This window comes from Urocampus carinirostris, chromosome 2 (genome assembly GCF_059441175.1).
Source record: "Urocampus carinirostris isolate Australia breed hairy pipefish chromosome 2, RoL_Ucar_1.0, whole genome shotgun sequence".
Taxonomy (NCBI): domain Eukaryota; kingdom Metazoa; phylum Chordata; class Actinopteri; order Syngnathiformes; family Syngnathidae; genus Urocampus; species Urocampus carinirostris.
In genome coordinates this window covers 20,643,347-20,667,876 of record NC_142350.1, presented here as the reverse complement: position 1 = coordinate 20,667,876, position 24,530 = coordinate 20,643,347, and the positions used below count along the sequence as shown (strand labels likewise).

Here is a 24,530-nt window from a genome sequence, read left to right as displayed (position 1 = left end):
CTCACGTTATTTATCTTTATACAGCATATTATTTTATTAAATGTTTATTTTTCAGTACAAAACAATACAGGTTACTTGTACAAGCCATAAACATACTTATGTAAACCTTAAAGATAGAAAATATCGCACTGAAGCAGCTTACGAACAAATTCAACGTTCGTAAATAGGGCAGCGTATGTACAAGAATCGCAAAGGTAGCAATTTTGCACAAGTAGTTGCTCCGTATTGTCAGTGCGTGGTGTGGCTCTGACTCTCACAGTTAAAAATGTCGGCTCTTTGTGTTAAACATGTTCGCCACCCCTGCCCTAGCGGGATGTTTTATTGCTTGACTGAGCCTATTTTAACTCCTAATAATCACAACCTGGTGGTTAAACAGTAACAATATAGTAATAACATTTTAGAAATGCAATCAGTCCCAAAGTAGCTCTCAACTTCAAAAAGGTTGATGACCCCCGTTCTAAATACAGTGGAACCTCGGTTTTCGAACGCCTCTCAGTTCGGAAAAATCGGTGTTCAACCAAAAATTAAGAAATTCTTGCTTCGCTGTTCGGTCAAAAAATCGGAGTTCGAACCCCGGTACGCTAGGGTGCGATGCTGAGCGGCGTCCGGGTGTTTTAGCCCCTAGGTATGCCTCCGAAGAAGATCGGTGCAAGCAGGACAGGTGAAAAAAAAAAAAAAAAGTTGTTCGTCCAACTATTGTCTTTAAGAAAGACATAATAGCTAAATATGAAAGAGGTGTACGGATTTCCGATCTTGCTAGTGAATACAGCATGGCTAAATCTACTATCAGTACGATAGTAAAGAATAAGGAGGCTGTAAAATCGAGTGATGCGGCTAAGGAAGTTAGCGCTATAAGCAAGCAACTGCCGCAAGTTTTGGAAGAGGTTGAAAAACTTTTGATGATTTTTCTCTCCCCACCGTCCACCACAAAGGTAAGAAATCCTATTCATAATCCTTTTTTTTATTTTTACGCGTTCATGTTAGCGTAATCTTTCGTACGGAAGATTACGCTAACGCAAACGCACGATTAGCCTGGGTTAGCTTCATGTTTACGTTCTTGGTAGACATTTAGGGTGTTGGAACGGATTAAAACGATTTTATATTACTTTTAATGGGAAAAACGATTTTCGGTGATCGACCAAATCGGTTTTCGAACAGGGTTCTGGAACGGATCATGGTCGAGAACCGAGGTTCCACTGTACATGGTTTGTACGGGTGCTTGAAGTACTTAAATGCTTGGATTTAAAGTTGAGTTTTCAATTATTGAAAAGTGCTTGAGTTTTGGGTGAAGTGCTCGAAAATGTTTGACATTGTTGCCTTGTTTCTCAACAAATCTGCTCTCCGGTGGCTTTGTTTTGCCATTGCCTTTGTCCTACCCTCACAAGTAATGACAGCTGACATTAGTTTGTATGGCATTGTCTCTCCACCCTTACGGGTCACGCCCTTGGACAGTACTTGAAATCGTTTAGTTTTTTCTGGTCATTTTGTTTTTTGAAAAGAGGTAAATACTTTTGAATAATATCTCTGGTTCAAACTGCACGATCTTCATTTGAGAAGTGGAAACATTTTGATTGAATTGGGTCCCAGCTTGTCATTAGGTTTCAATGATGTGTCCTACAGTCAGACCAGTTGAGTGATTTAAATTCTATATACAGTAGTAAGTAATTACACTTTTTTTAGAGAGTTTAATTGAAAATTGTTTGAAAAAAATATTTTGTAATAATTTAAACTTTTTGTCAAGATTTAAGAAAAGATTACATGTCAGAAGGATTTAAAATTTATTTTTGCTACAATTCCATAATATTTTTGAGTGTTGGTTGTTGGAAACTTCCAGTCACATTTTTGAAAGACGTCCTTTGAATTATGAATAAAAATCAGCCGGCAATTCTTCCACTTTAGCTGCAATAGAAGGCATAATCGGTCAATTTCACTGATAAGAGAAAAAAAAAAACAGATTTGCATTCCCGGTCCCTGACTTCATTAATATTCCCGTTAAAGCCACTTTTAATTGCTGCGACAGTTCCATTGCTCAGGTGTCTGATACGGCAGATTGGACTCCGAGAAGCATCAGAATCATCCGGCGTTACGGAAAATAAGATCGGAGAGCGTCATAAGTCGGCTTGATTTATACGAGGAAGGCCGCTACCTGGAATGCTCCGTATTTAGTCGGGCCGTCATTGCTGGGGATTCTTGCATCAACTAATACATTTATTTTGATAGTATTGTGGCAGATGGCGCTGCGGAGGGATTCAAAAAATATAATTAAATAGATAATACGAAACAAACAAGCTTTATGCATTTCACATATTCATAAATGTTCATATATTTATTTTATTGAAATTGTCGCCATGTTTCGAATAGGTTGATGACCCGTGGAAACGGATGTCATTTTTATTGTGTGATTGATTGCACAAAGTGGAATGTGGTCAATACTTTTTACAATTTAAAATTGTCTTTTTCTTGTTTTTGATTACAATGTAGTGTCCATTGTTTGAATTTACATCAGACGTGGCATTCAGGATAAACCTGTAACAGACAGGGTTCGTACGAGTGCTTGAAATCATGACAATGCTTGCATTTTAATGTAGTGTTTTCAGATATTGAAAATTGCTTGAGTTTTAGGTGAAGTGCTTGTAAATGACGCCAACACTGCACATCGGTGGCTTTGCTTTGCCATTGCATTTCTTCTTTGTGATTACCAGCCGCTAGCATTAGTTACAGCATTGTCCTATCAAGCATCTTCACCCCCTACTAACTTACTAAACAATGCACTATGAAACGTGGATTAGTACAAGGAATACATATCAATTATGGACGATGCAAAAAAATAAAGGTAGCATTTCCTAGTGGTAAATTGTAACGGGAAGAACTTCCTGTACATTAGTATCATTTTTACCCAACACCGATATGGGGAGAGCTTTGTCTCTAAAACGAATGTATTCGCAACTTACTCAAGATCTAAAATTCATATGTTATGGAAGTTTATCATAAGCTAAGCAAAGAATTAAGGTAGCAAATTCCGGTGAAACATTGTAATGGGAAAAACTTCCTGTCACTAAAAATGTGAGCTTATTACTGTCAATTCCGCCTATATGGGGAGACATTTCTTCTCGAACATATTTACACGTGTATTGCTCTGATCCACAAATATATTTGCGATTTACTCAAGATTTAAATATCATTCATCATAATGAATGCTAACGCAATATTAGAAATTACATCTGTAAAATGCAAATACATTTGTGGCTCTGGATAATACAATTCACACCGGATATCTTTCAATTTTACTGGAGAAATTTAAAAATTGACCTTGAAAGTCCTTAAAATGTGCTTGAATTTGACAATGTTTTTCATGGTGTATGAGCCCACGGGCACCATGTTGAAGACCCTTGAGTTGGACAAACTCTCCCGAACAAATTCCCCAGCAGGAAATTCTGCCGACGCTTCCGTTTTTCCCTCCCATTTGTGCACCAATATGGAAGCCAAAGTGCAGAGTGTGCTTTGGCGCCTCACGAAATGGCGGCTCGGGCATTTGGCGGCTCGCTGACGAGTGACGGGCGTCAGGGTTTGAACGCGGGTCAAGTGCGCCGTGTCACGCCCATTAGGCCCCGCGCCGCCTTTAAATGGCCGCCTAACGGCCGCTGTGCGCCGCCGGATTTTGCAGAATCAGGTGAAGCAGCGAAAATGATCTTGCGAGAATGCGACAGATTTACGACGTAAGCCCGTCCAGTACTGTGAATTAGCTGTACGTTAACTCGTTCAATGCCGTAACGTATAAAGATATTTTCAGAAGCATTGTCCCCATGTAAACGTCAAAATGTTTTTATTGATTTATTTTTAAAAAAACTGGCTTCGGCGCAGCTCGTCGGTAAGTAAATCACCATTAGATGGCAGGAGTGAAATTGTTTGGATGTTTGAGTACACATCGAGGTAGCCCAACTTCCAAGAATTGCTTCTTGTATCCAGCGATTGAGTGTGTGTACGTGGCCCCAAGGGGCAAGTAGGCAAAGTAAGGAAGTGTGGTAAGAGTAGAGAAGATCAGGTTAATGCTTCAGTTTTGTTCTTGTTACCCAATGCAACATTTATTGCATCCTATTTTCTTTGTGTGTCTACTAAAACAATACTTGTGCAGAAATACTACCAAACACTACAAAATTGCTACAAAACTAAATTTTAAATTAAGTGCTAAAGAACTGGGACCTAATTTACTATTTGGATTTAATTCTGAAAAGAAAAAAAAGCACCATAGAAATATTAAAAAAATACAACTACAGTAAAATTCTGAAAAAAATAAAGAAATACTACAAAACACTTCTATTAAAATACTGAAAAAAAGCTACTATGGAAATATTACTACTATAATACTACACAAATACTACTAAAATACTGCACAAATACTACTAAAACACTACTATGGAAATATTTCAAAATTACATCTACAGTAATACTACAAAAAACCACTACAGTAATTTTAGAATACAATAATTTTACATCAGACATATCATACCATAAATACTACAACAGAAATGCAAATACAGTAACTACTGCAACTGTAATAGTACTCAAACTACTAAAGAAATATGACATTAATACTACAAAAATACTACTACAGATATATTACTATATGAATATTACAAAAATACTAATACAGCAATTCTACAAAAACAGTACTTCAGTGATACAACAAAAATTCTACAATGAAAATGGAAATACTACAAAAATATCCCTGCAAAAATATTAGAACAGAAATACAACAAATACCTCTACTGAAATATTATGACAGAAATACTCAACATACAACTACAAAGTATATATACTACATATATACTACATCAATTCTACCATGGAACTACTACAAAGATAATACAAAAAGTGTGGCAATACAAAAATACTTGAAAAGTCAGACTGCAGAAATACTACAAAACGGAATATGAAATTAAGTGCTTAAAACGGCGTCCTAATCTATTAGTTTGTGAGCCTTTCAAAACCAATTTGATGAAATTAATTTCTTCAAAAACGAATATATGTTGAAATCTGCCTAAGGATAGGTCCCCTACGATGGGCCCCTCCACCAAATTTTTCGACCCGACGAAACCCCGACTCTAAATAGTCGCCCACCCCTGCGCTAGTCAATCATAGGATTGACCAAAATATTGCTTCAATATACTGCTTTTAAACCCCAAAGCTTTTGAGAAGTCAGCTCAAACGAATCAAACGCACCCCCATATGAACATCCCCGATGGCTCCACTGGCCCCCCAACGTGCAGTAAACCCCTGATGGTGACATCCTCAGCTGCGCAATGCATTCATTATCAAACAAACACGACGGCAAAAGGGGGCCATAAATGCTAACGTCTAAATTTAATATGGATGTAGCGTACACGGACACACGCATGAACGTTTGATATTTGCGCCGTGGGTAACGCAAATAGATTTTCAATTTGTGGCACATTAGGAACAGAATAGATCCATTACCTCTCCTTGATGGGAGCCAGATGAGCTCACTTGTTCGATAACATGCGCTGATACTCCGAATGATGGCAACCATTACGCGGCAGTTAATAGGGGGAGTTTACATCTTAAAAAAAAACTCAAAATAAGGCAATTGATTTTAAACTAAGCAGGACTGGGAGAAGAGCTCTCAGATAAGAAATTCACATTTCTTCCAAAAGCCCTATTTTGTATTAAATCTTTAAGGTTACAAAAAAAATCAGCCCTAAAGGTTGTGTAAATCAAAGAACCACAACATGATTGGCCGATAGCAACAGTTATTCAATAGTCAGGGTTCGTACGGGTGCTTGAAATCCTTGAAAATGCTTGAATTTCAATGTCGTGTTTTCAAAGTAAGGAAAATGCTTGAATTTTGGGTGAAGCGCTTGAAGATGCTTGACATTGTTGCCATTGCCATGTTTCTTGGCAGTCAGACTTATCAGACTGCCCGATAGTAAAGTGCGTGTATATGACGTCGACACACCTGCTCTGGTAGCTTGTCATGATGGCGTTGTCCTGTGAAGGAATACTACAGAAATAAAAATACATGTATGTATGTATGTGTATGTATATAGGAGCCATATCCCCCTAGTGGGGGATGGCCAGAGTCAAAAACATATTCACATTTTGACTCCTTCTGGGAGATTGATACGGAGGAAGTCATTCCCAGCCCCCTCGCTCAACACAACTGATGTGTTAGGAGTCAGTAGGTGACTAAAACCCCCAATTCCATCCCCTTATGCCGAGCGCCAAGCAGGGAGGCAATGGGTAACCTCCTGGTCTCGGGGCGGGCGCCCTACCCCCGAGGCCGCCGGGCTGGAAATGCAAGAATATGGAAATACAACACTAGTTGTAGTTACTAGTTGTACCCAAGAGGACAGCTCTATTTAGAATACCAACTCTTTTGGCTATCGGCTCCAAACGGCTCCTCAGATTTTGTTTCAAATGATATATTATTCATACTCATTTTATTATATATTATATTCATAAAATATTATGCACCCAATTATTTTACAATTAGGAAGTTTGTATGTTTTGCGGGGATCCATGCAAAAGACATGACTTAAATTAGAAATATATTAGAATTAAAATATTCACAGATCTACCAAAAAATACACAACATTTTGGGATTTCTATACACTGAAATTTTATTAAAAACATTATCTCTTCAGTGCTATAATCAAATGATTAAATGCAAAAAAAAAATTTACAATTCTTTTTTAACCAATATATTCAGGGATCCTCTGAAAAGCTCACAAAAAATATAAATTAAAATAAGTCAAACAAAAAGCAATAGTTGAGCAGTCTCTAAAACAAAGATTGAATGCACTCTGGTTCGGAGCTATTAAAATGAGTCAAAATTTGGCTCATTTTTCTGCTTTTTATACATACAGTACTTTCTTTCTTTTGTCTTTCCTATCGAACTCAATTATTAGCCAACACCTATAGAGCCTTTTCTAAACAAGTGTAACGTGGCCAAGCTATTTAACCATTCTCGAGGCATAATTCGTGTCAGTTTATAACAGCCCATTGACACAAAAAGATATAGAAACAGCTCAAAAATAGCAAATATGTGCTAGCAGCAAGATAAGTACTTTAGTCATAAAAAAATAAACACCTGTTATTTTGATCGGCGCTGGACTTCTTTCTTTGAAAGTACTGGAAAAATGGAAAAATTGGTGAGTTTGTTAGGAATTGAATACATTAAAATGTATCTGACACCATTAACCAAACACAAACTTCATTCTCCTAACAATGCATGCTCGTTTCTTTATGGAAAAATCAACAAGAGACCGGCATTTCCACACGGGGGCAGATTGATTTTCTTTTAATTATTCAACTAAGTGAATTCAATCAAATTAGCCGAATTAATGTCTCTCTTCGTCGAGCCTCTCTCTCAATCGTCCCTCTCACGATCGATCTTCTGAAGTTCTTCCTCTGCCCATGCCTATCTCCCACGCTGGCGTGTCGGCCACCCAGGAACGCCCATGTGGGCTCCACCTCGTCGCCTCGCTGTCTGAAGAACCTCATAACAACACCAAGCGTTTCACGTCATCAGGGCCCCGTTCTCCAAACATTGCCCGCCACCTGTGTCAGAACTCTGTTATCAACAGAACTAAACAAAAACTCGCCTTTGGAACGGCGTGACCGGTCATTTAACTTAAGCCTTCTCTGTGAAAAATCTTCATTGCGTTCAATAAATGTAACTTGTATGAAATCCTTTCTAGTAAAAGGTATCAAATCCTTCAAGTTCTTGAGAATTGCTTGAATTTGGCCATGGAAACGATGTACGAACCCTGATTCCAAATGAGGAACACGCATCCCATGAAATCTCCTTTGCACTCGCCCAATAGTAGCAAACTTATCAGTTGCTCTTAAAAGCTTAAGAGAGAATCCAGTGACGATTTGTGACTAGTAAAACACGAAACTATTAGCCGCTGTACTGTTTCCTCTTCGCTTTACAGTCGGCCCCTGGAACCTCCTCAAAGGAATAAGGTATTTTTCTGCCCCTCGTTATGGCATTTTCCCCACTATATGACGTTAAACACAAAATGTTTCACGTGCTCAAAGAGGTACAAAATTTGAGGCGTTTGTGGGAGTCTTTAAGATGGCAGTCTGCTATTTATCTACATAAGATGCTGATCTGATATTGGTTTCATGAAGATGTCGTTATGCTATTAGCTTAACTACTTCCCACAATGCCTTTCTGTCCTGCTTCATAAAGTCTTGAGTATTTTTCGGACTGCATTTATTCGCTATGGGTCCCAAGGCTTGCAGTGTATGGAGAGCCAATCCTGCCAAAGGTACAAATGTAATAATAAAAAACAAGTACAAATATATGCCATATTAATAAATGGATGAATCACGTGATACATACATTTACAGGGTTTGTACGGGGGCTTGAAATCCTTGAAAATGCTCGAATTTTATAGTTGTTTTCAATGGTAGATAGTCTGCATTTATATTGCGCTTTTCAAGTCAATGAAGACCTCCCAAAGTGCTTTACAATGTGCTTCACACTTAGCCATTCACACACACACTCACACACCAATGGCCATGCAAGGCGCTGACCTGCTTATACTGGGGGCATTAGGGATTCAGTGTCTTGCCCAAGGACACTTCGACATATAACGTTTATAGTGTTCGAAGAGTGCTTGGATTTTCGGTGAAGTGCTTGCAAATGCTTAAAATTCTTGCCATGTCCTTAGGTTAGGTGTTGGGCTAGGGTTTGGCCTTCAAATAAGGGTTTTAAACTTGTTTTATGTTTCCTAAATAGGATCGGGGCTAGGGCAAAAAACTAAGGTTTAAGATCCATATTATGGTATTAAATTGAATTTCGAGTTCTGAAATGGGGTTGGGACTAGCGTTGGAACTAGATTTAGATGTAGGGTTCGGGTTAGGAACTAGACTTGGGGTTTGAAAAATTGGCTTGAAAGGTGCTGGAATTTCACCATGAAAAAGGTGTACCAACCCTGCATATATGATATTAAATGCAATTTATTCATATGTTTAAACATTCCGTCATTTGTCATTTATTTTGTCGGCCATTTATTTAGCTAGTGTTGTGTATTTTGTGTATTATGTCATTTATTTAGTTGCGTATTTTGACCTGAGTCTGTCGTGTGTCTTGTTTATTTTGTTATTCAAATGATTGGAAAAATCATAGCGGAAGTCGGCTTAGTGCTTTGTCAGTTCCAAAAATTCACTAGGCTTTCTCTTTAAAGTGTAGCTGACACTGAATAGTAATTCCATCTATATTTTTATATATCAGTTACCCGAGACTTTCACGTATTGGTTTACTAGTGATGAACGAATCGGCTCCTGTTGCAGGCTGATGGCTGTACACGTCAAAACCTAATGCGAGACAACATTCGCAAGTGGAAATCAGATTTCATTTAAATCTGCCTTCGCCTCCCCCACTCTGCATCCACTTGTTACTCCACTCGACCAGCTCAAGTCCCATAACACCGAAGGTAAATAAAAAGTCATCTTTCTTTTATGTATAGTTCCATCAAATGTTTTTCAATTGTGTGCACATATATTACACACAAGTAGTTTTACACCTTGAACCAACTCATTATGCGTTATGTAACTGAACACTGTTCTCTAGCGGCCAGAAAGAGCATTTGGTTTGCATTCATAAGCAAAATCATAACTTTTGATAGAAATGACCAAAACTAGCTTCTTTTTTTTAATTACTCAGAAATGATGAATTGATTGTATTCTAATGGCCTCGTAACATGGCAATTAACGTGGCCGTGATGGGATGCTAATCGCTAGCAAAAGGTCGTGTTGAACACCTGAAAGCGAGGCCAAAACGATTGGCTCTCGACCTGTATAGGTTTGTGTTTGTAATCTTGCTTGTTGAGTGCAGTTTTACACTTGAACCAACTCAACACTGCCCTCCAGTGGCCTAAAGAGTATTTCGCTTGCATATGCCTCACCAAATTATAACTTTTGATAGAAACCCAGGCTCGCTTCTTTTCAGGATCCCCACAAAGCTTAGTCTTAAAAAGGCATTGAATTTATTTATCCAAAAACAAGAAGTTAAATGGCATTAAACTGTCTTAAATCTTCTTCTGAAATGTCTTATTAATGTGAACACATGAAATGAAATGAAATTGTTTATTGAAGGTATTGTTGGATACATTAATCAAAACATGACACAAAAAGAAAAACTAATGCTGAGAGTGAGCATGGCCAAATATGGTCACCTTACGCCCCCTCCCCTAAGGAAATTTGACAGATCTGTTTCTGCCAACCTTTGCTTAAAGGTTTGCACCGTATTTGCACTAATAACCCGGTCAGGCAAAAAATTCCAAATTTTTGGTATCCTGAAAGAAATAAAGTTTCCGTGCAAGTTGCTGGTAGGTCTAGGCACCCGTAACTTATATCTGTGACCACGTAAACCATCAACACGAGAGAACTCAAAAAATTGATCAAAAGGTACATCGATCATTCCATGCAGTACTTTGAACACAAAAATTGAATCAAATCGAATTCTACGGAGCTCCAAAAAGTCCAAGTTCAGTCTTTGTAGTCTTTCCGGATATGACAAGTTGTGCATCCCAGGTATCCGCTTCGTATACCGGCGTTGAACTCCTTCCAGTAGGTTAATGTCCTTGAGTGGGTAAGGGTTCCACACAACGCTGTTATATTCTAACCCGGGTCTAACATAAACGCAAAACATTCGAACTAAGAATGCTGGGTTCTTGTTGTAAAAGTTTCTGTAAATGTTTGATGCTATGTTATTGGCTTTGTTGGTAATTTTTGCGATATGCGTGATAAACTTTAAGTTTGAAGTAAGAGTGACACCCAGATCCTTATGTTCAGTAACAACATGCAAATCATGATCATTAATGTTATACAGCGGAACAGAACCATGTAAAAACGACTGTGCTAAGCATTTATGAGATGACAATTGCAGTTGCCACTTTTCGGACCAAAGAAAAACTGATTTAATGTCATTTTGGAGAGAATCAATTGTTCCTGTCACCTGGGTTATTGGTAAGAAAGCCGACAGTTTAGCATCATCGGCAAAAATTGAGATGTCACTACTTTGAATGGCCTCAGGTAGGTCGTTCACAAAAAACAGAAATAATAATGGTCCTAGTACTGAGCCCTGCGGTACCCCATGTATATAACTTATATTTGTTTGGTCTTACATTTGATCTCAAAAGGTATTAAACAAGTCTTAAGTCTTTAATTCAACATGCCGGATCGTATGATCCAACGACCTAGGTCGGGCCCGCCAGCAGCATGTTTGACACGCTTGGACTATTGAATTTCAAAGGCCACGCCCACCCGAATGTCCCTGCCTGATTGACAGCGCGGTGATTATTCTCGAGGGCATGCTATTGATGCTAATCGCTAGCAAAAGGTCGTGCGCTAACGCCCGAAAGCGAGGCGGAACGCCCCCTCCGTGCCGTCATCTGTCCCTAAATCGCCCAAAACGATTGGCTCTCGTCTTCCAGGGTGTTGTGGGTGTAACCTTTGCCATTGGCGCGTGTCAGTTTATATCTAGGTAATGAATATAGATGATCCGACCCCAGTGTGTTGTGATCTATGGCCATTGATTATAGGAGTGTGTGGTTGTGTGTCCCTATTTGCTCATATTTAAAGGTTATAAGGCAGTGTCAGCTATTGATTAGCTGCCATAATTATGGGTGGGGGGAACACGTGTTCCCGAGCGTGCGGTTTTGTGTGTCTGCGACCTGTTACTTGGGAGACAATATTCCACAAACTGACGCAAGTGCTCAGTTAGTGAAAAGTATTGCCTTCATTAGTATCTAGTCGTTCGTACAGTCATTTGCATCCACTTGTTAGCATGTGGCCATGGGCGTATTCCCGTGACTATCTCTTCGCTAACGTCTTCTCGTTAGCATGTAGTCGAGAGCGTCCACTTGTTAGCATGTAGTCTCGAACATCTTATGTGCATGTTGTGGTCAGCACTTTCTCTTGAGCGTGTACTCGTTAGCATGTACCTGTTAGCTAAAGTCGTTAGCATCTTCTCGTTAACATGTAGTCATTAGCATATACCTCTTAACATGTAGCCATTAGCATCTTCTCGTGAGCATCTTCTTGTGCACGTAGTGGATAGCACCTTCTTGTGAGCATGTAGTCGGTAGCATGTACCTGTTAGCATGTAGCTGTTAGCATCTTCTCGTCAGCATGTAGTCATTAGCATATACCTGTTGACATGTAGCCATTAGCATCTTCTCGTGAGCATGTAGTTGTGAGCATCTTCTTGTGCACGTTGTGGATAGCACCTTCTTGTGAGCATGTAGTCGGTAGCATGTAGCTGTTAGCATCTTCTCGTTAGCATGTAGTCATTAGCATATACCTGTTAACATGTATCCATTAGCATCTTCTCGTGAGCATGTAGTTGTGAGCATCTTCTTGTGCACGTAGTGGTTAGCTCCTTTTCGTGAGCATGTAGTCGTTAGCATATACCTGTTAGCATGTAGTTGTTAGCATCTTCTGGTTTACAGTAGTTGTTTTTTTTAAATACTCGCCAGTCAGAAAATGTATTTATATTACGCAACATGAGAATTACCTAGAATGTCTGCCTTCTTGCTGTTACTCTGTGCTCATTTGGCAAGGGTCTTTGTTTGCACTAGACAATACAGTGCCATCTAGTGGTCAAATATGACACAATGTACCCTTAATATGCTATTTTTTATTCTCCGCTCGCTCGCTGTTCATTTGATCCACGCACATGCGTCGTTCTGCGATGACCTCTGCTCAAAGACACGGAGATATTTCGTATTGTGCCATCGCGTCTTCTAGCTGTGCTAAATCCTCACACGCACACGCAGCCTCTTTATTTCTCTCCGGGCGCAGAGTTCATTATCTCTAATCAATGTTCATACGATAAACACGGAACTCCATTGATCACACTTAGGCGGAAATTCACACGGCTCCGGAAACGTCCCTTGGCCAACTTCCTCGTCTGAGCAAAGTGCAGGAGTGGTCCGCAACCAGCGGGTCGCGGTCTTGCCCTGCGTTCTGCTTATGAGGTAATTTTTTGGGTGTAGAACATTTATTTCAGAATTTCGGTATACAGGGAGCAAACTGTACATCACATACACACAGAACGGTTTGCATCGCCATGGGAACCAAAAGTACCCAAAGTAAAACACTGAGGTTAGGTGTTCATCACACTAGATGTGAAAAACCCTCTTACTTAGTAAGCACTTCGTTAGTTAGCACTTCTATTGGTACGTGAGAGAGAATTGTAGTGCAAGTTTGAGAGTCTATCCTAGTGTGTGCGTCAAAGAGTATATTACTTTGCGTGTAAAACCATAGTAGTGTATAAGTCATAGCAGTTTTTATGCATGGGTATATTACATGATTGTTGTCTTTAAAGGGCCACTCTTTTTTTAATTGGTGCCCCTAAGTGGTTAAAAAAAATATTGATTGAAAAACAATATTGATCTATACAATGACCAAAAATACACAAATCATCATATAGCATTCGGTTCATGGATCCCTTGACCACCAGGATTGTATGGGGCTCACTTCCTTTCGTGTGTCTTGGGCAAGTACAGCCTGGTGGCACCTATTACTTGGGGACAGAGCTGGACAGCCTGACAACAGTAGCTGAGAGACGGGCACTGGAAAAGCTGCGGTCAATCATGGACAATCCATCGCATCCACTCCACAGCATTATCTCCAGACAGAAGAGCAGTTTCAGCGACAGACTGCTGTGACTGCTCTTGTACTACGGACAGACTGAAGAGATCTTTTCTTCCTCATGCCATGAGGCTCTTTAACTCTACCCGGCAGAGTAAGAGCCCACATTAAACCACACCCCATACATTGCATATTACCGAATGTTCTTGCAATATGTATTCCGTGTAGCACTATTTAGATATTCTATACAACACATCTGCACATCACACTGGGTATTTGTATATTGTATTCTTTTTGCTTTATTATTGTATTGTTCTCAGCTCAGGGATGCTGCTGGAAATGTGAATTTCCCTGCGGGGATGAATAAAGTATCTATCTATCCGTCTATCCCATTCCAAGATGTTTTTTTAGGGTAAGGGCTTTCTCCACCTCATGAAACAGATTGCATTGGTTGCCATGGTTACCAGTAGCAGGAAAAGCCTCCTGTTCTGACTCAGATACAGCACCTTCATCTTCTAGTCGCCGCAATTTTTGACGGTGTAAAGCGTCGTCCCACTCAGGAGCCGGATCTTATCATTGATGGACAGCACCATGTTTTTAAATACTTGTAGGTCAGCTAGCTTGTAGATATTTTACACAAAGAGGCTCACTTAGAGGAAGCTGACGGGATTGTCCGCCATTTTTGCTGCTAAGCGTACTGCAAACAAACAAAAATCTTGTGAAAGGCTAGCTTTGATAAAAAGAAAATGGTTTGGTTTTGTCACTTTGAGTTTCTGCAGTTTGTATTCCTCCATGTTGATTTGAAGCACTCGTTTTCAATTGCACTACACCAGGGTCTTTTTGCAACAAATTGCTGCAAACGGCACCCTGATTAATATGCATTTCTGCTGACTGTTTTATGACCAAGTTAAATATTGGTAGTAGAAACAAGAGGGAGAGAAGGAGAACAAGATAAAGGGAGAGATAGAGACGGAAGACAACAAAAGAAGAGAAAAAGAGGATAGAAAGAAAGAAAAACTCATCAGACTAGAAAATTCCAATGACCCAGCACAGGGTCGGCGGGCACTTCAGCTGTCCTTAGGGGGCACCCGCGGGCATCATGCTGGAGACCCCTGCACTACACAATACAGTGACATCTAGTGGTCAAGTATTACACAGTGTCTCTTTAAATTCAGGGCAATCCTTCCAAAAAGAAGCTTTGAAGTCATTTATGTAGATCACTCAGTACTCTGATCCAAGTTTTAAGCCTACTTTTAATAACGGGACAATATTGTCAATACAGAAGTGATTTTAAAAATGGCTCATCACGCCTATCGGTAACAAAAAGTAGCTTTTAGCATAGAAAAGTTTGTCGAACATGAGATAAAGGTGAACAATAGTACCAATAAAATATGTTCTTATATTTATCGTTTGTAACGGGGAGTTCTAATAGCAAAACTCACCTTTCAACTCAGCGTGCCACCAAAAGTGCTTTCAGCTGGAACTCGTTTTTGGTCACCACTCAAAACTCAGTGCTGTCCTCTTGTGGTCGTTTTGCGTACCATATCATAAATCATACTGCTAACCAGTTTTTGTTTTTTTTCATACACATTTTTTTTTTAATGGCTGATTTTAAGTACTTTAAAAGCCAATTTTCCAATTTATCCAGTACCATTTAAAGAAATATCTGTGATTTACATATGTATTGTTATGTGCAAGATTAAGAATACTGTGTAAATCGAGAATATATTTGTATTCGAGACCAATTTCTCTTCATAAAGGTGTTGGGTAAAATGACAGTAATATGTAGTTTACAATTTCAGTTGCAGGAAGTTCTTTCCGTTACAATTTCACACTTGATATGTAATCCTTGCACGAATACACATTTTACAGTGCCCTGTTTGGTTGTAACATTTATTTGTCATGTTGGGCACGACCCATAGGGGGCAGCATCAATAACATTTTTTTAAGCAGAGTTGTTGAGAAACACAGCAACCATTTCAAGCACTTTTCAATCCAGGGAAACACATTGTAATTCAAGCATTTTCAAGGATTTCAAGCCCTCGTACGAACCTGGGGTAACAACACAATTTGGGGCACAGCAAATTGACACAAGGTACACACATGTTCATTATATTTGTTACTTTTATTAATTCTTATTATCAATTGTTCAAGTTTAGCTGCGTAACAAACTTATTCTCACCCCCGCCGCAAACGTCATTTAAAGTACACCATTTTTGCAAACCAAACAAATAACGTACGAAACGATAACACGATAAAATAAGACATGACAAGAAACTAATTGAAAAAAAAAATCCCGATTTATATTAACGCGAGAACAAAAATTCTACGAAAAGAAATGTCGATTAAATGTTCATTTTATCATCATCCATGCAAAGTTGGGACCAACTTTTATTCGAAGCTCCCTTTTTGATCACCATCGTACCCTCGGCTACATGCTAAGCTACATTTGTGTTTGGCGGAACACAGGTAGCTAAAGAACAAAAACAAAAAAACTCACAGGCCTCGATGTAAACGTTGACGTAAAATGCCGTTCCTGTGAATTATAAATGAATAATTGAATTGATTTGGTCCCCTGAGGGAAATTCATTTTCGTCCACTGTACCAAGGGGGTACAGTCAATGCTGTCGCAGCAGAGCGTGCGCCAAATGACCTTTTTTTAAACAGCACCTGGTATTGCCAGGCAGCCTTTATCGAACACAGACTGAAAATGTCCCCTTGTATTCTTTTTTTCCCCAATGAATTCAAGTTGAGGGACTCTGTGGGGCAAAGTGGGCGGAGTCAAAAATGCGCTTTTGAGGGTTTCCTGCACTCCAGTATTTCCCCGTTACTTCATTTATCTGCTACATTTCCAAAATGTAAACACGGGCGCTTGCCAAAAAATAAACGGAAATCACATTCACCCGCCTTGTTCGTTTTCGATGTTAAAAAAATAGATTTTACATATTTTTGCGATAACTGTAAACTTTGGAAATAAGCTATTTTTTAAGACTTTGTGGCCTTAAATTGGTTTATGTACAATTAAGATAAAACAATTGCATTGATTCATCGTTGACGTCCAAGGTCCATCTACTACGTAGGAATACGTCAAACGAGCAAAACGATAAGTAGTACGTCTGTCAATTGCGCTGGTTTTAAGTAGGGATGTTCAGTACCACATTTTTGCAGACCAATACTCTTGGAGTAATTGATCCAGTTACCATAAAAAAAAAAACTTGACAAATGTTTTCCCTTTGCTAAATTTATTTAATCTGATTGTTAAATGGCCACTAGGGGGCAGGCGGCATGGGTATTGACCACTGTCGTGAGCACCGATGCCTTAAAGCAGGGGTCACCAACCTTTTTGAAGTAACATTTTGTTACTGAATAGCACCGATGGCTACTAGTTTGATATGTATTTCTAAATATGTTTTTACCAAGTTGTATTTTTTTAGAAATGGGTTTAAAAAAAAGGCTACACAAACCACTAAAACATCTTCCTTTTATAAGGGCACCCAGTGACTTAGATATAAATTATAGGCAAATATGATCCATTCTTCTAAAATGGATCAAATGTTTAAAAACACTGATCCTTTTCAATTTCCCTAGAAAATCACGAGAAGTGGTGGGCCACAGGCTAAGCAGATGTTCTTAAGGGGCTACATACTAAGCTAACGTATTGGTTCGTTATGCATTGAACTAAAAAACAAGTAAGCAAGCTACATGCTAAGCTAACAAAAACAAAGTCCTTATTATTCATGTGTTGGCTAAAATGTGTATTATTGGCATCTTTAATGGAACACAATGGGGCTTTAAGAACAATTGAAGTATTTGATGTTGGTATCACGAGTTGGTGACTCCGGCTTTAAAACCTTCATTTAACTGGAAAAACAAATTCAAAATTATAGTACGAGAAAAAATACTCTGAAAAAATCCCAGAAAAGTGAGTTTTGCCTTTTGTACTTGCTAACTAAACAATTACGAGCACACAGAACGTGTAACGGGTCTGATGAACTCTCATGACAAACTTAATAAGGCCTCGTTGGAGTTTTTTTCAATACACATTTTAAAATTTCAGACTACTGTAGCATTTTGATGTTTTTTCCCCGACTAAATGGTGGTATCCAGGAAATGTTTCGATATCAATTTAAATAAGAGGCTTTTTGAGAAGTAAATTGTACTTGCTTTTACATAACGTCATACTCACACATATTCTACTCTCATACAGTTATACTCTCCTACACACACTACTACACTCTTATGTGTATGAGATTATAATAGACGATAGTAGTGTTTAAATTATACACACAACTATGCTGTCACACATATGCTACTCTACTCTCACATACACCACTTTACTGGCAGCACTCGTTCGACCTCAGAGGTACCCCGAGTGCAACAAGACTTGATCATTACACGAGCTGTGAAAAAAACCTCAGAGTAATTTTAATGGTGTGAGAGAGTAGTGTGCGTATGAGAGTATAGCAGTGTTTGCACAGTGCGTATCTATGATTTCATGTGTGAGAGCAAATATGATTTTACTTCTCAAACGGCTCCTTATAGCTCTATGATACACGGACGTACGATATCCCTGTCGATTTGAGGTCTACGTACCATTTTGAGACAAAACGACAGAGTGCAATGTCGTCAAATGATTGTTTTTTTTCCCGTGTTGTTCTCAGTGAGGTCATGGAGACGATAACAAGCAGCAAGCGCGTATGCTACGGATGGAAAAAGAGGCATCCCTTCCGAAAGGCGAGGAGGCACTAGACGGGATTCTGTTGGCGGCTAGAAAAATAGCATTTCCATCTAAGGCTTGGTTTTCCTTCATCGGAGTCCTATCCTCTTTGTTTTCAATCTAAGGCAGCGATGTCAACGCTATAGAAGTAGAAAAATATTCTGCTGATAAATAAGAGACGAGACTCATGGAAGATGGGGCGTGCGTACCCTTAAATGGAACAAGACTGTAGCGCTCTGGCAAGGCATTCGAACCCGGACGCTGAACACTCAGTTGATAACAATTAGAATGAGAACACGGACTCGAGAGAGGGTCCTTGCTTTACGACGGTTTTGATATTCCGTCGATTTACACGGCCGAGGTTCAGGGTTCGTACATCTTTTATGGGTAAATTCGAGACCATTTTTTTCGTTTCTACAGCATTCCGGTGTGAATCCTGTATATCGAAGATAGTTTAGTCAGTGTGACTTATACTCTGGTGAGAGTTATGTGTGAGACGATTAATGCAATGTAATCGGGGTAAGTCATTTCTCATGTTATTTTCACACGAAACCGGCAGAGGGTGCTCTAGGCCTGTGTTTACATGTCGAAATTGCCAACGTTGTGCCTTGTGAAACGGCACTAAAATGATTTTGTATCTCACTTTTTGGAAAATGTCATCGAGCAGTACAGCACAGAGCATTTGCACCTTATATGGAAATTATTTTTAGACAAGTTGAAAATATCGACTTTGGTAAGAAACGGTAGTGTGCCAATCGATTGACACAAGTTGCTTGTATTGTGATTAATCAGGGATTCGAAACAGTAATATCCTGAAAATCACATGTATTGAAAACTCTTATGTCCTCTACCATAAAGATTATTACGCCAAAATGAAATTAAGATAAAACAGGAGGTGGATGTTTAGAGGATAAGGCGTCATTTTGCCAAAGTCAAGTTACTCTAATGTGCTTTCTACACAAGGAGCAAATATCCATGCTTTACTATTGTATTACCTTCCCCAAAATTCAGATGTTTGGGCGAGGGATGTACGCTTCGGAGGGAAATGTTCATTTTATCTTAAATTGCCTCTTCATATGACATGTTTTTGGTGTTGATTCTATCCAATCCATTTCCCCCAAAAATGCATCTTATACTCTAGTGCAACATATACATATATATGTTTGATTGCACTAGCTAAACAAGGAATCAACAGTAAGAAAAATACAGTATGTGATTTTTAATCTGGAGTGTGCAAATACCATTTGAGATCTTGAGTCAAATTGCAAATACGTAGCTTAAATTTTCAGTTGCAGGAAGTTCTCCCCATACCAATGTACCACTGGGAGATGCTACCTTATTTTTTTGCATGACCCATAATAAATGGCCACATTTAATATACAATCCCTGTCCTAATTCACATTTCATAGATCCCTGGTTAGGTGCAGCATGCAGGCGTCATAGGACAATGCCATACAAACTAATGCCAGCTGCCGCGAATGACGGGGGAACGAGAAATGTAACGGCAAAAGCCACCAGAGTGCAGTGTCGGCATTATTTTTAAGCAAACTTGTTGAGAAACATGGCAACAAGTTCTAGCATTTAGTTCACCTAAAATATAAGCACATTTCAATCCTTGAAAACACAATTAAAATTCAATGATTTTAAGCACCCGTACGAACCCTGGATTTTAAACGTTTGGCAACCCTTTGAATTATTACGTGGGTAAATTAAATCATAATACTGCAATGAAAATTTGGCGTCGGTGAAACAGTCATAAATCGAGGACCCTCCGTCGAGATCTACGTCACGTACGATTCACAAAATAAAAAGGAATAAATTGTCGGGATGAAAGGAAAGCGGGCGGGCTGGTGCGCAGCACGCGTGGACCCCTGAGGACTGAAATAGCAAACCTTCATTTAGTTTTTGAGATCGGGGACGGACGCGCCCTCGCGCACTCATTTCTATGTACAATTCCAATCAAGACATTACAGAAACCTGAAAAACAAAGAAATTGTCGTACCACGTCCTGAACAAAAAAATATACGCTTTTTTTTAAAGTAACATAAGAAAAGTATGAAATTGCATGTTTTTAAAAACAAATATTATTACAATTAAAATGACTATTATTATTGTCAGATACAAAAGTTAAGCAGGTTAATTGTTTTTGTCCTATCATCAGGCAGGCAAAAGCAGCCAGGCACGTGGCTAGAAAGATGGCACGGAACAAAAACCGAGTCGCTCGGTTTCCGTCCACACGGGCTTCCGACAGCTGCCGTTTCGGAGCGTCCGTGTCTACTTTTGGATGGTTTGGCTTTTTTTGGGTGCGTTTTTTTTTTTTTTTGAACCCCGACAGCAGCTTGACCCACTTCGACACCGTTTCCACCGAGTCCAGATCCGATTTGGTTTCTGCACGGCAGGTTCAGGGGATACACCGCAGTAGTTTTCTCTGATCCCCAGCAGCACTTGGCAAGTTATTCCAGCATTTCGATGCTTTTTTTTTCTAAACCTGAAGTGCGCTGCGGCAGTGGTCGGCAACCTTTTCTGTACCGCGGATCGGTTTAATGTTAGAGATTGACTTTTATTCACGCCACGGGCCGTTTAAAGGTAAAACTTGGTTATTAAGGCTCAGATAGGGCCGAGCCGTTCTGCCTCTCCTGCTCTTGCGCCTTCTGATTGGTTAAGCGACCAGGGGCAGAACCACTGAAGTGGGAAGAATAATCATCTTTGTATTTGTTTAGGGAAATATATTTTCATCAGATGTATCAGGGGTACAGGCAGTGCTGTCGCAGTAGAGCATGTGCCAAGTAACTGATTTACAGCACTTAGTTATTGCCTGTGAAACAAGACTGCTAAGAATGTCAAGTCATTTTAGTTCTATTGACATTTTTTTTTTATTGTAATAAATCAGGGAGCTATTTAAATTTTTATGTATCCTTTGTCCGAGTGGCTGCCTAATTTGATATCCTGTTTTTGGTGTAAGTGAAAGATTGGACCCATTAGTATGCTAAAATTCTACTGTATAATGTTTCAGAAAGTATTATTTAAATTTAAAATCGTATTTGTTTCTTTCGGCCTTATTCAGACTTTTTTTTTTAGACTAAATGAATATCAGTTATCCCTACATAAAACCCAAACTTTGTGTGTATTCACGGGTAAATACAGTATAAGGGAAAATTAAGGCTTTCATTTCTGTGTGGGCTAGCAGTTGCCGACCACTGCTCTACAGATACTGTCAGGAGTGGGCTTAATGTTCTTGAGAGAAATCGGTATCCTGTTCCTGGCCGTCACCGGAACCCATTTTGCAGCCTTCATCTTGTTCCTTCGTAGTCTCTTCCTGGGTCAGATCTGGCTGCTTTGACGCCACGTCCGGACATTCCGAATCTGGACGCTCAGGCTCTGAATCCTGATGGTTTGGCGCTAAATGTTCCGGCTCTTCGTCCGCCTTTTTTCGGTGCGCCCCTCGCTGTATGTGCGTGGTGAAGTCGTAGCGGTCGGCGCAAACCTGTAGGCAGAAGCCGCACTGGAAGGGTCCCTGTTCACCGTGGCAACTCATATGCAGCGCGTACATGACCTCGTCCAGGAAGTAGATGGCGCAATGAAGGCATCGGTTGTTGGGCTCGTCTTGTGTGGCGGCATCTGCCGTGGCACGCGGCGACGAGGTTTCCTCCTCTTGGGGTTTTGGGCTTGTGGATAAAGGCGACGCCCGCTTCTTCTTTTCGCCAGTCGCGTCCCTTTGCCGAATGGCAAGATCCAAAGGTGCTTCGCTTTCCGCGGAAGAAGTTTGAGGGTTAAGCGGCGGAGGCGGGTATTGGGCCGGGGCGGGCGGCGGAGGAAGGGGCGAATACGGCGAGGAGCAGTACGGCACCGTGTAGCTCTGAGAGTGGTGCTGCGGCACCGGGGCCACCATGGCGCCCAAGTAATGCACGTTGTTGACCATACTTCCGGCATTCATACCCGAGGCGGCGGCTAGCTTATACTTGGTCCAGAACCGTAGCCAGTCCGACTCCGGGGTCAAGTCCGGGGAGAGCGCGAGGGGGAGCGGAACGGGGAACAAGGGGTACTGATACTTCTCGATGGGTGAACCCGGTGGGGAGTAGCTGGACTGTTTGGAGGGCCGCATGTACTTCTCGATGGGGCTCCCCCTCTCCGAGCTCCCTCCGGAACCCGCTTTACCCCCTTCCGCCTTGGCCACCTCAGGGGGAGCGGGGTGCGACGGCAGCAACAGAGGGGGCATGCGGCGGTGGATCTCCAGCGTCTGATTGGCCAGGAAGGCTTGCGTGGATCGCGGGGACCGCGAGCGCGGGGACGGCAGCTGTTGGCCTTTGGCCGAGACAAAGTTTCGTTCGGTCTCGTCGCCGTTGCAGCGCTCCTCGCCGGCGGGGCGCTGCTGCTTCGGGTTTTCGGGCGCTAGCGTATCCGGGTTGAGGCGCTTGCGGGTTCTCCGGCGAATGATCTGTTCGCCGTTGTTCTGCTTGATGATGTTTAGAGGTCGCGGGGTCTGAAACAAAAAGGGACATCAAAGTCGAGAGTTGATTAGAGACTCAAAATAGGGAAAGGAGACGTCAATGGAATCTTGCAAGGTGGACAGGAGAGAACTGTTCTAATGTATCCCAGGGATACATTAGTTTTGTTAAATCTTACATGTTAATTTAAAAAAGCAGATCAGATATAAGAGTTTTGGATATCAGAGAACAGCAAACGCGTAGTTAAAGTCAAATAATAAACAACCTTAGCATCCTAAGCAAACTTCTTCAAAGGTTTCTATGGGTGAGGTGCTTGTAAATGTTTAAAATTGTTTCTATGTTTCTTAAGTTAAGTGTTGGGCCTTCAAATAAGGGTTTTAAATGTATTTTATGGTTCCAGAATAAGTCTAGAGCTACGGTTTGAAACAGGGTCAGGGCTACAGTCAGAGCTAAGGTTTGGGTTTTAAGGGTTCCGAAATAAGTTCAGGACTAGATTTGGGGTTAAAACTAAAGTTTAAGCTTTCATTCTAGAATGGCGCTGGATTTCTACTTGAAACGATACTGGAAAATAGGCTTTGAACGCGGTCTTAAGTGTATTGACCCAGCTGAATAATGATCAAGCCTTTTGATTCATGCACCCAAGTGTTTTATTCCGTCACACCATGTAGCAACGTAGAACCGTGTGCCCTTATCAGCCAGGTTCTCATCTAACGAAATTTTCATGCATAAGGTTTACTCAACCGCGACTGCTTTTCTCGCGGCCCTTTTCCCGGTATAGAATCGGAAACGCATGCCCTCGGCAAGATTCCTTCAAAAATAAAACTTGATTTTTAACAACCTGGCTTTAAAGAATACAATAGAGTGCTTATATTGTAAAAATCCATTTGAAAGGTCCTTCACAAAATGGCTTGAATTTGGCAAAGATAAAGGTTTACCAACCCTGATCTTTGCAGTTGTCTAATCGTAAAAAGAGAATACATCACTTGTCATTATTATACATTATTTAATGCTGATTTGCACATTTAATCACAATCATGACGTGCCTGAGTCTTAAATTTCCAACTGTATTTGAATGCATCAACCATATTGACCGCTACACTCAATAGTGGCTAGAAGCTGATATTAAGTTCAGATTCAGAGATTAGTGCCACATTTTACAACAATTCAACTGTTTCTTACCTTATGTTGTTAGCAAATGTTGACCAATAACATGTGGATTATAAATACTTTGGGTTGAAAACAATTTTTTAAAAAGAGCTTAAAATAAATGACTCCTAGCTTCAAAGTTTGTCACTAATGCTAGCTTTGACTGCAACTGTATCAAGCCCCGGAAATTACTGCTAAAGGCTAATGTTTGATGTTGCAACAGTGACGCTAGCCCTACAAAAAAACGATAACATAGTGGACTTTAACATTCAGGTCCAAAGAAATTTGTCATTCTAGAGACCCCTCTCTACTTCGTTGCTTCGCTGGTCTTAAATTGACTTGTTTTATAGTGATTGATATCAAAACATTGTGCAATGTGGTCTGAGCAGACAGCACACAGCAAATGCTATCATGAGGATAAAGTTGTATCTATAAGTGTTGGGTGGGTGGGCGTGATTGTGTGTATGCTCTCACTCAATCAGCGGATCGGGCGCACAAGTCAACGTGTCCACCAAAACAAGTCAAGTCAAGTCATCTTTATTTGTATAGCCCTAAATCACGAAGAGTCTCAAAGGGATTCACAGATTATTACACTA

The 24,530-nt window shown here is 40.2% G+C and overlaps 1 protein-coding gene across 2 annotated transcripts in view; it reads right to left on the bottom strand.

The window, feature by feature from the left end:
- Positions 1 to 18,110: 18,110 nt before the first annotated feature.
- The window catches only part of trps1 (trichorhinophalangeal syndrome I), a 148,700-nt gene continuing 142,280 nt past the window's right edge, over positions 18,111 to 24,530 (bottom strand). For both annotated transcript variants that reach the window (XM_088329347.1, XM_088329345.1), the window contains one exon: positions 18,111 to 22,823. In XM_088329347.1, the coding sequence (XP_088185473.1) occupies positions 21,570 to 22,823 (1,254 nt within the window). In that variant the 3' untranslated portion in view covers positions 18,111 to 21,569. The remainder of the gene's footprint in view (positions 22,824 to 24,530) is intronic.